At 35.4% G+C, this 17,110-nt stretch overlaps 1 protein-coding gene across 2 annotated transcripts in view; it reads right to left on the minus strand.

Moving 5' to 3' along the window:
* Positions 1–2,421: 2,421 nt before the first annotated feature.
* LOC128644218 (putative nuclease HARBI1) overlaps positions 2,422–17,110 on the minus strand; it is a 73,359-nt gene continuing 58,670 nt past the window's right edge. For both annotated transcript variants that reach the window (XM_053696912.1, XM_053696913.1), the window contains exon 3: positions 2,422–3,499. In XM_053696912.1, coding sequence (XP_053552887.1) covers positions 3,138–3,499 — 362 coding nt within the window. In that variant the 3' untranslated portion in view covers positions 2,422–3,137. The remainder of the gene's footprint in view (positions 3,500–17,110) is intronic.

Genomic DNA, 17,110 nt, shown 5'->3' on the forward strand with positions numbered 1-17,110 from the left:
AAAACAACACGAAAAAAGAATTGCACACTCATACACAAACAAAACATTCGCATTCAAGAGTACGGAACATTAGTACAAATAAACATTTACAACACTTCACAAATACGACACCATCACAAATCACCATTTACATTTACAGATAATATTTTTGGACAATATTATGCAAAACGATCACTATGACATCATCACATTATACACATTCCACAAATACTAACTCAATATGAGCATGCGCAAATTCAAACAACTAATACACATTGCACACATACTAATTACTAACAAAGCACACCTGAACATACTTGTGACGGATACCCCAGCTACCCCGACTGGGTAGCTCCGCCAAACGAGTCCTGCTTCCTCCCTGCTGTCCTACCCTGTGGCAGACTCCAGCTACCCAGACTAGGTAGCTCTGTCAGAGGGTCCTTCCTCTGCCTGGAACAGGCTGCTATGTAGCCCAGGAAAGTGATTTTAGCAGGAACCCACCCAAATAACTAGACAGACTAGCATTCAGGTGAAACAAGAACTAATTTTATTGTACAACATACACTCCTTTTATACACACAGCTTATATCTTGATAAAACAGGGAGACAATGAAACAGTTTTCCCGCCATTCCCGCCCCTCCAGACTGACCGGCACCTCCATAGCCACCATAGTCCCACAGAATCCCAAGACACAGTGGTGACGGTTTTGGGGTGATCCCGGGGGAGTGGCAGCACTTCCAGGATGTCATTTGAAAGCTCTCAGTCCCCAGATGCCGCAGTCCAAAAAGCGGCATGATTTGTTATTGGGGACAGGAGATACAGCCCATTGAAGTTATGGGGTAGGGGTGTCCAAAACCCCCGGTTCCCAAAGCAGCTCCCCTCCGGTAATTGCCCCACCTCTTGTACTCCCTAGGGGCTACTAATCCCCAAAAGAGAGGAGCTCTGGGGCACATGGTTGCTGGAGCGACCAGGGGTAAAGTTAGCGGGTGTCCTGCTGTCCTATGGCCGACCGGGAGTTCCAGGAGCCCGGACAGCCTGAGAGGGGTTAGGCGGGTGTCCATTGTGAGGCGGACGACCAGGAGTTCCAGGAGCCCAGCCAGCATAGGAGGACATTCCAGGTCATAGACCAGCTCTTCTCTAAACAAGTTTGGAACAAAAACCATGCAAACAAAAGCTTTCAGAGATTGTGGTTGCTCTGAGGAGCCCAAAACCACTGATAAACAACAGGGGTGAGGTTGTAGGGGGGTGGGGGTAGCCTTAGCTGTCTGGTATCCGTGACAATACTTTACTTTGCAAACCGGTACATCATTAAACATTTACATAGGGTATATAAGCATGCTACAAGCATGGCTTCTTTGACTGTGTTGCTGGAGGATTTTGTGAGATTAGAGAGATTTAGCGAGTTACTGGTATTGTGAGATTTAGTGTTAGTGAGTGAGTTAGTTAGTGGTAATGTGAGAGAGTGAGTTAGTGGTAGTGTGAGAGAGTGAGTTAGTTAGTGGTAGTGTGAGATAGTGAGTTAGTGGTAGTGTGAGATAGTGAGTTAGTGGTAGTGTGAGATAGTGATTTAGTAGTAGTGTGAGATAGTGAGAGAGTGGTAGTGAGGGAGAGTTTGTTTGGGTGAGTGTGCGAGTGGTTTTTCTGAATACTTAACACATTTACACCCAAACACATTCAATACATACATACACTTATCAATAACACTACATACACTCCATACCCCATTCCCTTTAAGCCCATACCCCATTCCCTGTAAGCCCATACCCCATTCCCTTTAAGCCCATACCCCATTCCCTGTAAGAGCATACCCATCCCATAGTTAGATTTTGTTTACATATCTTCATTTTAGTCTTTTTCTACATTTTTGCCTGTTTAATACCCCTTACCCTCTTTTATTTATATCCCTTTCACACTTTGAGCACTTTTTAATTTTTGCTATTTATTTTTTATTTTTTATTTTATTTTTATATAAATTTTGTGTTCAGTGTCCCTTTAATATTAAATATTAAAATATATTTATTTGACAATGTCACAGTTAATGAATTGTTTAGTCCATACGTTGATGTAATGAATGGGATAGAGCATGCAATTACAATCCAATATATAATTTCAGGATATCATCAAGAATCTTTAAATATCCTTCTCTCTTAAAGGGACATGAAAATCCAAGATGTGTAATTGTATTAATTTCCATGATTCAAGTCCAGCCTGTGATTTAAAAAAAGCTTTCAAATATACTTATTTATTCTTATTTAAAATTTATTTTTTTAAAGGAGCAGCTATGCCCTACTGTTATCTGAAGACATGTGTTGAACCAATGAAAAGAGGGAATTTTGCGCATCAACCAATCAGCAGGTTACTCCCAGTAATGCATTGCTGCTCCTGAGCATACCTAGATATTCTTTTCAAATAAGGATAACAATAGAATAAATCAATTTAGATAATATTAAATATGATTTTTATTTATAATCACATGTTGTGTATAAATCCTAAAAGTAAAATGTTTGTTTTCATGAGCCTCTAATGATAACACGAAAATATCAAAGCATATGAGATGTATATTTCTATAATCTGCACATATGGAACAATTTATTAGTCTAAATGTAGCAAAAACATGTAAAACACTACCCAGGGGAAGAATACAAAATGCCCATGACCCTGAGATTACATTAAAATGAAGATAACAAGAATAGAAGGAATATCTTCAAATACTCATAAATTGCGATTTGTATTACAATGGAATCCCAACTCTGATTCGTGATTCTTATTTTAAAATAACAAGAAAAGAGAATTAGAGCATCCATATTAATATAGATCAATATGCATGGATTATGTAATGTTACGTAAAAGTTTGGAAGAGAAAGGTAAATTAAAATGACACATACCACCATGTGACGCACCCGGGCTCGAGGGTCCAGCAACAACATCCATATCTGTCAAATATTCAATCAGGATTGGATATCATTAATACAAATCAGGCCATGGACACCAACAAAAAAAGCTTTTTCTATTCTAATTGACAAAGTAAAATGATATTTCACGTGAGTTCATTGTTTCCTAAATGAATGTATAAATAAAGAGATCCTGTATTCCTATTTTCTATCTTTTATGTTGTTGGCTGTCGCTTTAAGTCATTTTGTGTCTTCTTGCATTGTCATCAATTGATAGAGATTGTTACATTTTTATTTTGGTCCCGGAATGATCCCTCTAGAACAGGCTTGTCCTTCTCATCTTGGAGGAGGTCTCGGGGCACCTGGACGGCCTGCAGCATCCCAGCCCGCTGAGCAATGTTATGCAGGACGCAGCAGGCTATAACGATCTTCGCAACCTTACTAGGGCTGTATTGGAGGGCTCCTCCAGACCTGTCTAGGCATCGTAACACCATTTTGAGGAGCCCAAACATCCTCTCCACTACAGCCCTAGTCCGCGTATGCGCCCGATTGTAGCGCTCCTGGGCCTCATCTGTGGGGTTATACAACGGCGTAATGAGCCAAGGCCGGCTCATGTAACCCGAATCACCTATAAATAATGAACATAACAAAATGACAAATATTAAAAATATAGTTCAAATTATTCTATTAAAATACAATTCATTTGTGTACACTAAAATCCCCTAAAAATGACATTTGCTCAAAGACAATTAGATGGTTGAAGCACATTCTCTATCTGCCCATTTAAGCTAGGACATGCTACATATGCGTATTTCGCATAAACCAGACATTTCCTAAAAGAGAAAGAAATGGTTAAATTGCATCCTAGAGCTGCCCATTTAAGCTAGGACATGCTACATATCTGTTTGGAGCTAAAACTAGACATTTGCGGAAAGAGACAATTAAATGGTTAAAGCGCATTCTATGGGCTCTATTTAACAAGCTCCGTATGGAGGTTGAAGGCCCCTGTTTCTGGCGAGTCTTCAGACTTCAGTCACAAAGACCGCTGCTCCATAACCTGTCCGCCTGCTCTGAGCAGGCGGACAGGAATTGCAACAATTTAACCTGATCGAGTATGATTGGTTGATTGACACCCTCTTGTGAGCTGCTGGTGCAATGCTGAATACGGCGAGCGTATTGCTCTCAGCATTCAGCGAGGTCTGGCGGACCTGATCCGCAGTGTCGGATCAGGTCCGCCAGACCTTGATACATATGCCCCTATATCTGCCCATTTAAGCTAGGACATGCTGCATATCTGTTTGGAGCTAAAACTAGACATTTGCGGAAAGAGACAATTACATGGTTAAAGCGCATTCTATATCTGCCCATTTAAGCTAGGACATGCTACATATGCGTATTTCGCATAAACCAGACATTTGCTAAAAGAGAAAGAAATGGTTAAGTTGCATCCTAGAGCTGCCCATTTAAGCTAAGACATGCTACGCTCCCAAGACATTCGAGCTATTGCAAAGAATTCCCTCTTCAGGCGCCTCCAGTCACCATCATTTTGAGGGAATCCTATGTAACGCTTACTGACTCGTACCATGGCGTCCAGAAAGTTGTGAAAAACCACAGAGAAGGTACCCTGAGACAGCCCATGCATGTACCCCTCTCCAGATTGAAAACTTCTGGAGGCCAGGACGTGTATGCAACTTAGCATCTTGGTCATGCCAGGGATTGCAGTTCGCATATGTCTACGTGGCTCCATATGAGGTTTAAGAACATCGTAAAGGTTAATGAGCTGTTCGCGATTGAGCCTATACTTGTCATAAACCTCAAAGTCGCTCATGTTATCCAAGGTGGGCCTCACCCTGTGAACAGGAGGACCTCTAACCAGACGAGCCCTACGTCTCTCTTGGAGACACCGAGCCCACCTGATTCTATTGAACACCACTTGTGCAACAGCACCAGCAGCAACTAACTGCGGATCATCCATATTTGCCAAGCTAAGCAGCACAAAGCCAAACAGCAGAGCAAACACACAAGGAGTAACAAGGTATGAAAAAACACAAAAGCGATTTGATACAATGTCGATCACAAGGGACGCTTTGGCCATGTTGTTTGGGGGATTTATAGTGCAATTAGTCCAATGGTAGTGAGTTCGTAATTATTGCTGATTGTATATACTTGATTGTATGTGAGCGGCGCGAATGTTTTCAAAGTGGGCGTTTTTTTTAGTTGTTTGCTTAAATTTTGTTTCCCCCAATAAATTGTAATGTGAAAGTGTAAAATATAAGATACACAGTGCATCTTCGTGATGTTTGTTCATATGCGTAACAAATACTTATTAAATGCGATCTTATAGTAAAAAACACACATCCACGCTAACATGAATAAAAGTGCATACTTGTGTATAATGTGCATAGACATGGCATAGAATCTGATCGATCAATGTTGCTGCAATATTGTTTCAAAACGATAAAGTAACTGCTGACATTGCTAATATTCTATATAAAAGTGATTGTCGATATGTCAATATTGTACGCGTCCCATTGAAATCGCAATGATAATGAAGATCTGTAGTATTGAGTGAGAAACTTCTGAAAGGGGCGGTACAGTCCAAAAGCTGTAATCTGTATGGTTGAAGCTTATAATGACGTCATCATATTAGCAACCTGCCTGTCTAGTTAGCAAATCCTCATTCTGTTGTTGTATTTTACAACATTCTTATTGTGTGCTGATTCAAATATAAATATGTGCTTTGCTGTTGTGTGATGTGCGTTATGTACATCTATGTATGTATTGTGATTCCCTCCCACATATGCTGACATATAAAGCAGTATAGCGTTGTTGTTGTGTGATGTGTGTTATGTACATCTATGTATGTATTGTGATTCTCTCCCACATATGCTGACATATAAAGCAGTATAACATTGTTGTTGTGTGATGTGTGTTATGTACATCTATGTATGTATTGTGATTCTCTCCCACATATGCTGACATATAAAGCAGTATAGCGTTGTTGTTGTGTGATGTGTGTTATGTACATCTATGTATGTATTGTGATTCTCTCTCACATATGCTGATTTATATAAAGCAGTATAGCATTGTTGTGTGATGTGTTATGTACATCTATGTATGTATTGTGATTCTCTCCCACATATGCTGATTTATATAAAGCAGTATAGCATTGTTGTTGTGTGATGTGTGTTATGTACATCTATGTATGTATTGTGATTCTCTCACACATATGCTGACTTATATAAAGCAGTATAGCATTGTTGTTGTATGATGTGTGTTATGTACATCTATGTATGTATTGTGATTCTCTCCCACATATGCTGATTTATATAAAGCAGTATAGCATTGTTGTTGTGTGATGTGTGTTATGTACATCTATGTATGTATTGTGATTCTCTCCCACATATGCTGATTTATATAAAGCAGTATAGCATTGTTGTGTGATGTGTTATGTACATCTATGTATGTATTGTGATTCTCTCCCACATATGCTGATTTATATAAAGCAGTATAGCATTGTTGTTGTGTGATGTGTGTTATGTACATCTATGTATGTATTGTGATTCTCTCCCACATATGCTGATTTATATAAAGCAGTATAGCATTGTTGTGTGATGTGTTATGTACATCTATGTATGTATTGTGATTCTCTCCCACATATGCTGATTTATATAAAGCAGTATAGCATTGTTGTTGTGTGATGTGTGTTATGTACATCTATGTATGTATTGTGATTCTCTCACACATATGCTGACTTATATAAAGCAGTATAGCATTGTTGTTGTATGATGTGTGTTATGTACATCTATGTATGTATTGTGATTCTCTCCCACATATGCTGATTTATATAAAGCAGTATAGCATTGTTGTTGTGTGATGTGTGTTATGTACATCTATGTATGTATTGTGATTCTCTCCCACATATGCTGATTTATATAAAGCAGTATAGCATTGTTGTTGTGTGATGTGTGTTATGTACATCTATGTATGTATTGTGATTCTCTCTCACATATGCTGACTTATATAAAGCAGTATAGCATTGTTGTTGTGTGATGTGTGTTATGTACATATATGTATGTATTGTGATTCCCTCACACATATGCTGATTTATATAAAGCAGTATAACATTGTTGTTGTGTGATGTGTGTTATGTACATCTATGTATGTATTGTGATTCCCTCCCACATATGCTGACATATAAAGCAGTATAGCGTTGTTGTTGTGTGATGTGTGTTATGTACATCTATGTATGTATTGTGATTCTCTCCCACATATGCTGATTTATATAAAGCAGTATAGCATTGTTGTTGTGTGATGTGTGTTATGTACATCTATGTATGTATTGTGATTCTCTCACACATATGCTGATTTATATAAAGCAGTATAGCATTGTTGTTGTGTGATGTGTGTTATGTACAGCTATGTATGTATTGTGATTCTCTCCCACATATGCTGATTTATATAAAGCAGTATAGCATTGTTGTTGTATGATGTGTGTTATGTACATATATGTATGTATTGTGATTCTCTCACACATATGCTGATTTATATAAAGCAGTATAGCATTGTTGTTGTGTGATGTGTGTTATGTACATCTATGTATTGTGATTCTCTCCCACATATGCTGATTTATATAAAGCAGTATAGCACTGTTGTTGTGTGATGGGTGTTATGTACATCTATGTATGTATTGTGATTCTCTCACACATATGCTGATTTATATAAAGCAGTATAGCATTGTTGTTGTGTGATGTGTTATGTACATCTATGTATGTATTGTGATTCTCTCCCACATATGCTGATTTATATAAAGCAGTATAGCATTGTTGTTGTGTGATGTGTGTTATGTACATCTATGTATGTATTGTGATTCTCTCACACATATGCTGATTTATATAAAGCAGTATAGCATTGTTGTTGTGTGATGTGTGTTATGTACATCTATGTATGTATTGTGATTCTCTCCCACATATGCTGACATATAAAGCAGTATAGCATTGTTGTTGTGTGATGCGTGTTATGTACATCTATGTATGTATTGTGATTCTCTCCCACATATGCTGATTTATATAAAGCAGTACAGCATTGTTGTGTGATGTGTGTTATGTACATCTATGTATGTATTGTGATTCTCTCCCACATATGCTGATTTATATAAAGCAGTATAGCATTGTTGTTGTATGATGTGTGTTATGTACATCTATGTATGTATTGTGATTCTCTCCCACATATGCTGATTTATATAAAGCAATATAGCATTGTTGTTGTGTGATGTGTTATGTACATCTATGTATGTATTGTGATTCTCTCCCACATATGCTGATTTATATAAAGCAGTATAGCATTGTTATTGTGTGATGTGTTATGTACATCTATGTATGTATTGTGATTCTCTCCCACATATGCTGATTTATATAAAGCAGTATAGCATTGTTGTTGTGTGATGTGTGTTATGTACATATATGTATGTATTGTGATTCTCTCTCACATATGCTGACTTATATAAAGCAGTATAGCATTGTTGTTGTGTGATGTGCGTTATGTACAGCTATGTATGTATTGTGATTCTCTCACACATATGCTGATTTATATAAAGCAGTATAGCATTGTTGTTGTGTGATGTGCGTTATGTACAGCTATGTATGTATTGTGATTCTCTCACACATATGCTGATTTATATAAAGCAGTATAGCATTGTTGTTGTGTGATGTGTGTTATGTACATATATGTATGTATTGTGATTCTCTCCCACATATGCTGATTTATATAAAGCAATATAGCATTGTTGTTGTGTGATGTGTGTTATGTACATCTATGTATGTATTGTGATTCTCTCTCACATATGCTGATTTATATAAAGCAGTATAGCATTGTTGTTGTGTGATGTGCGTTATGTACAGCTATGTATGTATTGTGATTCTCTCCCACATATGCTGATTTATATAAAGCAGTATAGCATTGTTGTTGTGTGATGTGTGTTATGTACCTCTATGTATGTATTGTGATTCTCTCCCACATATGCTGATTTATATAAAGCAGTATAGCATTGTTGTTGTGTGATGTGTATTATGTACAGCTATGTATGTATTGTGATTCTCTCCCACATATGCTGATTTATATAAAGCAGTATAGCATTGTTGTTGTGTGATGTGTGTTATGTACATCTATGTATGTATTGTGATTCTCTCCCACATATGCTGATTTATATAAAGCAGTATAGCATTGTTGTTGTGTGATGTGTGTTATGTACATCTATGTATGTATTGTGATTCTCTCCCACATATGCTGATTTATATAAAGCAGTATAGCATTGTTGTTGTGTGATGTGTGTTATGTACAGCTATGTATGTATTGTGATTCTCTCCCACATATGCTGATTTATATAAAGCAGTATAGCATTGTTGTTGTGTGATGTGTATTATGTACAGCTATGTATGTATTGTGATTCTCTCCCACATATGCTGATTTATATAAAGCAGTATAGCATTGTTGTTGTGTGATGCGTGTTATGTACATCTATGTATGTATTGTGATTCTCTCACACATATGCTGATTTATATAAAGCAGTATAGCATTGTTGTTGTATGATGTGTGTTATGTACATCTATGTATGTATTGTGATTCTCTCCCACATATGCTGACTTATATAAAGCAGTATAGCATTGTTGTTGTGTGATGCGTGTTATGTACATCTATGTATGTATTGTGATTCTCTCCCACATATGCTGACTTATATAAAGCAGTATAGCATTGTTGTTGTGTGATGCGTGTTATGTACATCTATGTATGTATTGTGATTCTCTCACACATATGCTGATTTATATAAAGCAGTATAGCATTGTTGTTGTATGATGTGTGTTATGTACATCTATGTATGTATTGTGATTCTCTCCCACATATGCTGATTTATATAAAGCAGTATAGCATTGTTGTTGTGTGATGTGTGTTATGTACAGCTATGTATGTATTGTTATTCTCTCCCACATATGCTGACTTATATAAAGCAGTATAGCATTGTTGTTGTGTGATGTGTGTTATGTACAGCTATGTATGTATTGTTATTCTCTCCCACATATGCTGATTTATATAAAGCAATATAGCATTGTTGTTGTGTGATGCGTGTTATGTACATCTATGTATGTATTGTGATTCTCTCCCACATATGCTGACTTATATAAAGCAGTATAGCATTGTTGTTGTGTGATGCGTGTTATGTACATCTATGTATGTATTGTGATTCTCTCCCACATATGCTGATTTATATAAAGCAGTATAGCATTGTTGTTGTATGATGCGTGTTATGTACATCTATGTATGTATTGTGATTCTCTCCCACATATGCTGACATATAAAGCAGTATAGCGTTGTTGTTGTGTGATGTGTTATGTACATCTATGTATGTATTGTGATTCTCCCACATATGCTGACTTATATAAAGCAGTATAGCATTGTTGTTGTGTGATGTGTGTTATGTACATCTATGTATGTATTGTGATTCTCCCCCACATATGCTGATTTATATAAAGCAATATAGCGTTGTTGTTGTGTGATGTGCGTTATGTACATCTATATATGTATTGTGATTCTCTCCCACATATGCTGATTTATATTAAGCAGTATAGCATTGTTGTTGTGTGATGTGTGTTATGTACATCTATGTATGTATTGTGATTCTCTCCCACATATGCTGATTTATATAAAGTAGTATAGCATTGTTGTTGTGTGATGTGTGTTATGTACATCTATGTATGTATTGTGATTCTCTCCCACATATGCTGATTTATATAAAGCAATATAGCATTGTTGTTGTGTGATGTGTGTTATGTACATCTATGTATGTATTGTGATTCTCTCCCACATATGCTGATTTATATAAAGCAGTATAGCATTGTTGTGTGATGTGTGTTATGTACAGCTATGTATGTATTGTGATTCTCTCCCACATATGCTGATTTATATAAAGCAGTATAGCATTGTTGTGTGATGTGTTATGTACATCTATGTATGTATTGTGATTCTCTCCCACATATGCTGATTTATATAAAGCAGTATAGCATTGTTGTTGTGTGATGTGTGTTATGTACATCTATGTATGTATTGTGATTCTCTCACACATATGCTGACTTATATAAAGCAGTATAGCATTGTTGTTGTATGATGTGTGTTATGTACATCTATGTATGTATTGTGATTCTCTCCCACATATGCTGATTTATATAAAGCAGTATAGCATTGTTGTTGTGTGATGTGTGTTATGTACATCTATGTATGTATTGTGATTCTCTCCCACATATGCTGATTTATATAAAGCAGTATAGCATTGTTGTGTGATGTGTGTTATGTACATCTATGTATGTATTGTGATTCTCTCCCACATATGCTGATTTATATAAAGCAGTATAGCATTGTTGTTGTATGATGTGTGTTATGTACATCTATGTATGTATTGTGATTCTCTCCCACATATGCTGATTTATATAAAGCAATATAGCATTGTTGTTGTGTGATGTGTTATGTACATCTATGTATGTATTGTGATTCTCTCCCACATATGCTGATTTATATAAAGCAGTATAGCATTGTTATTGTGTGATGTGTTATGTACATCTATGTATGTATTGTGATTCTCTCCCACATATGCTGATTTATATAAAGCAGTATAGCATTGTTGTTGTGTGATGTGTGTTATGTACATATATGTATGTATTGTGATTCTCTCTCACATATGCTGACTTATATAAAGCAGTATAGCATTGTTGTTGTGTGATGTGCGTTATGTACATATATGTATGTATTGTGATTCTCTCACACATATGCTGATTTATATAAAGCAGTATAGCATTGTTGTTGTGTGATGTGTGTTATGTACAGCTATGTATGTATTGTGATTCTCTCCCACATATGCTGATTTATATAAAGCAGTATAGCATTGTTGTTGTGTGATGTGTGTTATGTACATCTATGTATGTATTGTGATTCTCTCCCACATATGCTGATTTATATAAAGCAGTATAGCATTGTTGTTGTGTGATGTGTATTATGTACAGCTATGTATGTATTGTGATTCTCTCCCACATATGCTGATTTATATAAAGCAGTATAGCATTGTTGTGTGATGTGTGTTATGTACATCTATGTATGTATTGTGATTCTCTCCCACATATGCTGATTTATATAAAGCAGTATAGCATTGTTGTTGTGTGATGTGTGTTATGTACATCTATGTATGTATTGTGATTCTCTCCCACATATGCTGATTTATATAAAGCAGTATAGCATTGTTGTTGTGTGATGTGTGTTATGTACATCTATGTATGTATTGTGATTCTCTCACACATATGCTGATTTATATAAAGCAATATAGCATTGTTGTTGTGTGATGTGTGTTATGTACATCTATGTATGTATTGTGATTCTCTCTCACATATGCTGATTTATATAAAGCAGTATAGCATTGTTGTTGTGTGATGCGCGTTATGTACATCTATGTATGTATTGTGATTCTCTCCCACATATGCTGATTTATATAAAGCAGTATAGCATTGTTGTTGTGTGATGTGTGTTATGTACATATACGTATGTATTGTGATTCTCTCCCACATATGCTGATTTATATAAAGCAGTATAGCATTGTTGTTGTGTGATGTGTGTTATGTACATCTATGTATGTATTGTGACTCTCTCCCACATATGCTGATTTATATAAAGCAGTATAGCATTGTTATTGTGTGATGTGTGTTATGTACATCTATGTATGTATTGTGATTCTCTCCCACATATGCTGATTTATATAAAGCAGTATAGCATTGTTGTTGTGTGATGTGTGTTATGTACATCTATGTATGTATTGTGATTCTCTCCCACATATGCTGATTTATATAAAGCAGTATAGCATTGTTGTTGTGTGATGTGTGTTATGTACATCTATGTATGTATTGTGATTCTCTCCCACATATGCTGATTTATATAAAGCAGTATAGCATTGTTGTTGTGTGATGTGTTATGTACATCTATGTATGTATTGTGATTCTCTCCCACATATGCTGATTTATATAAAGCAGTATAGCATTGTTGTTGTGTGATGTGTGTTATGTACATCTATGTATGTATTGTGATTCTCTCCCACATATGCTGACTTATATAAAGCAGTATAGCATTGTTGTTGTGTGATGTGTGTTATGTACATCTATGTATGTATTGTGATTCTCTCCCACATATGCTGACTTATATAAAGTAGTATAGCATTGTTGTTGTGTGATGTGTGTTATGTGCATCTATGTATGTATTGTGATTCTCTCCCACATATGCTGATTTATATAAAGCAGTATAGTATTGTTGTTGTGTGATGTGTGTTATGTACATCTATGTATGTATTGTGATTCTCTCCCACATATGCTGATTTATATAAAGCAGTATAGCATTGTTGTTGTGTGATGTGTTATGTACATCTATGTATGTATTGTGATTCTCTCCCACATATGCTGATTTATATAAAGCAGTATAGCATTGTTGTTGTGTGATGTGTGTTATGTACATATATGTATGTATTGTGATTCTCTCCCACATATGCTGATTTATATAAAGCAGTATAGCATTGTTGTTGTGTGATGTGTGTTATGTACATATATGTATGTATTGTGATTCTCTCCCACATATGCTGATTTATATAAAGCAGTATAGCATTGTTGTTGTGTGATGCGTGTTATGTACATCTATGTATGTATTGTGATTCTCTCTCACATATGCTGATTTATATAAAGCAGTATAGCATTGTTGTTGTGTGATGTGTTATGTACATCTATGTATGTATTGTGATTCTCTCTCACATATGCTGATTTATATAAAGCAGTATAGCATTGTTGTTGTGTGATGTGTGTTATGTACATCTATGTATGTATTGTGATTCTCTCCCACATATGCTGATTTATATAAAGCAGTATAGCATTGTTGTTGTGTGATGTGTGTTATGTACATCTATGTATGTATTGTGATTCTCTCACACATATGCTGATTTATATAAAGCAGTATAGCATTGTTGTTGTGTGATGTGTGTTATGTACATCTATGTATGTATTGTGATTCTCTCCCACATATGCTCATTTATATAAAGCAGTATAGCATTGTTGTTGTGTGATGTGTGTTATGTACATCTATGTATGTATTGTGATTCTCTCTCACATATGCTGATTTATATAAAGCAGTATAGCATTGTTGTTGTGTGATGTGTGTTATGTACAGCTATGTATGTATTGTGATTCTCTCCCACATATTCTGATTTATATAAAGCAGTATAGCATTGTTGTTGTGTGATGTGTGTTATGTACAGCTATGTATGTATTGTGATTCTCTCCCACATATGCTGATTTATATAAAGCAGTATAGCATTGTTGTTGTGTGATGTGTTATGTACATCTATGTATGTATTGTGATTCTCTCCCACATATGCTGACTTATATAAAGCAGTATAGCATTGTTGTTGTGTGATGTGTGTTATGTACATCTATGTATGTATTGTGATTCTCTCACACATATGCTGATTTATATAAAGCAGTATAGCATTGTTGTTGTGTGATGTGCGTTATGTACATCTATGTATGTATTGTGATTCTCTCCCACATATGCTGATTTATATAAAGCAGTATAGCATTGTTGTTGTGTGATGTGCGTTATGTACATCTATGTATGTATTGTGATTCTCTCCCACATATGCTGATTTATATAAAGCAGTATAGCATTGTTGTTGTGTGATGTGTGTTATGTACATCTATGTATGTATTGTGATTCTCTCCCACATATGCTGACTTAGATTCTCTCCCACATATGCTGACTTATATAAAGTAGTATAGCATTGTTGTTGTGTGATGTGTGTTATGTACATCTATGTATGTATTGTGATTCTCTCCCACATATGCTGATTTATATAAAGCAGTATAGCATTGTTGTTGTGTGATGTGTGTTATGTACATCTATGTATGTATTGTGATTCTCTCCCACATATGCTGACTTATATAAAGTAGTATAGCATTGTTGTTGTGTGATGTGTGTTATGTGCATCTATGTATGTATTGTGATTCTCTCCCACATATGCTGATTTATATAAAGCAGTATAGCATTGTTGTTGTGTGATGTGTGTTATGTACATCTATGTATGTATTGTGATTCTCTCCCACATATGCTGATTTATATAAAGCAGTATAGCATTGTTGTTGTGTGATGTGTGTTATGTACATCTATGTATGTATTGTGATTCTCTCCCACATATGCTGATTTATATAAAGCAGTATAGCATTGTTGTTGTGTGATGTGTTATGTACATCTATGTATGTATTGTGATTCTCTCCCACATATGCTGACATATAAAGCAGTATAGCATTGTTGTTGTGTGATGCGTGTTATGTACATCTATGTATGTATTGTGATTCTCTCCCACATATGCTGATTTATATAAAGCAGTATAACATTGTTGTTGTGTGATGTGTGTTATGTACATCTATGTATGTATTGTGATTCTCTCCCACATATGCTGATTTATATAAAGCAGTATAGCATTGTTGTTGTGTGATGTGTGTTATGTACATATATGTATGTATTGTGATTCTCTCCCACATATGCTGATTTATATAAAGCAGTATAACATTGTTGTTGTGTGATGTGTGTTATGTACATCTATGTATGTATTGTGATTCTCTCCCACATATGCTGATTTATATAAAGCAGTATAGCATTGTTGTTGTGTGATGTGTGTTATGTACATATATGTATGTATTGTGATTCTCTCCCACATATGCTGATTTATATAAAGCAGTATAGCATTGTTGTTGTGTGATGCGTGTTATGTACATATATGTATGTATTGTGATTCTCTCCCACATATGCTGATTTATATAAAGCAGTATAGCATTGTTGTTGTGTGATGTGTGTTATGTACATCTATGTATGTATTGTGATTCTCTCTCACATATGCTGATTTATATAAAGCAGTATAGCATTGTTGTTGTGTGATGTGTGTTATGTACATCTATGTATGTATTGTGATTCTCTCCCACATATGCTGACTTATATAAAGCAGTATAGCATTGTTGTTGTGTGATGTGTGTTATGTACATCTATGTATGTATTGTGATTCTCTCCCACATATGCTGATTTATATAAAGCAGTATAGCATTGTTGTTGTGTGATGTGTGTTATGTACATCTATGTATGTATTGTGATTCTCTCACACATATGCTGATTTATATAAAGCAGTATAGCATTGTTGTTGTGTGATGTGTGTTATGTACATCTATGTATGTATTGTGATTCTCTCTCACATATGCTGATTTATATAAAGCAGTATAGCATTGTTGTTGTGTGATGTGTGTTATGTACATCTATGTATGTATTGTGATTCTCTCCCACATATGCTGATTTATATAAAGCAGTATAGCATTGTTGTTGTGTGATGTGTGTTATGTACATCTATGTATGTATTGTGATTCTCTCACACATATGCTGATTTATATAAAGCAGTATAGCATTGTTGTTGTGTGATGTGTGTTATGTACATCTATGTATGTATTGTGATTCTCTCCCACATATGCTGATTTATATAAAGCAGTATAACATTGTTGTTGTGTGATGTGTGTTATGTACATCTATGTATGTATTGTGATTCTCTCCCACATATGCTGATTTATATAAAGCAGTATAGCATTGTTGTTGTGTGATGTGTGTTATGTACATATATGTATGTATTGTGATTCTCTCACACATATGCTGATTTATATAAAGCAGTATAGCATTGTTGTTGTGTGATGTGTGTTATGTACATCTATGTATGTATTGTGATTCTCTCACACATATGCTGATTTATATAAAGCAGTATAGCATTGTTGTTGTGTGATGTGTGTTATGTACATCTATGTATGTATTGTGATTCTCTCCCACATATGCTGATTTATATAAAGCAGTATAGCATTGTTGTTGTGTGATGTGTGTTATGTACATCTATGTATGTATTGTGATTCTCTCCCACATATGCTGATTTATATAAAGCAGTATAGCATTGTTGTTGTGTGATGTGTGTTATGTACATCTATGTATGTATTGTGATTCTCTCCCACATATGCTGATTTATATAAAGCAGTATAGCATTGTTGTTGTGTGATGTGTGTTATGTACATCTATGTATGTATTGTGATTCTCTCCCACATATGCTGATTTATATAAAGCAGTATAGCATTGTTGTTGTGTGATGTGT

This window comes from Bombina bombina, unplaced genomic scaffold (assembly GCF_027579735.1).
Source record: "Bombina bombina isolate aBomBom1 unplaced genomic scaffold, aBomBom1.pri scaffold_1091, whole genome shotgun sequence".
NCBI classification, from domain to species: Eukaryota; Metazoa; Chordata; class Amphibia; order Anura; family Bombinatoridae; genus Bombina; species Bombina bombina.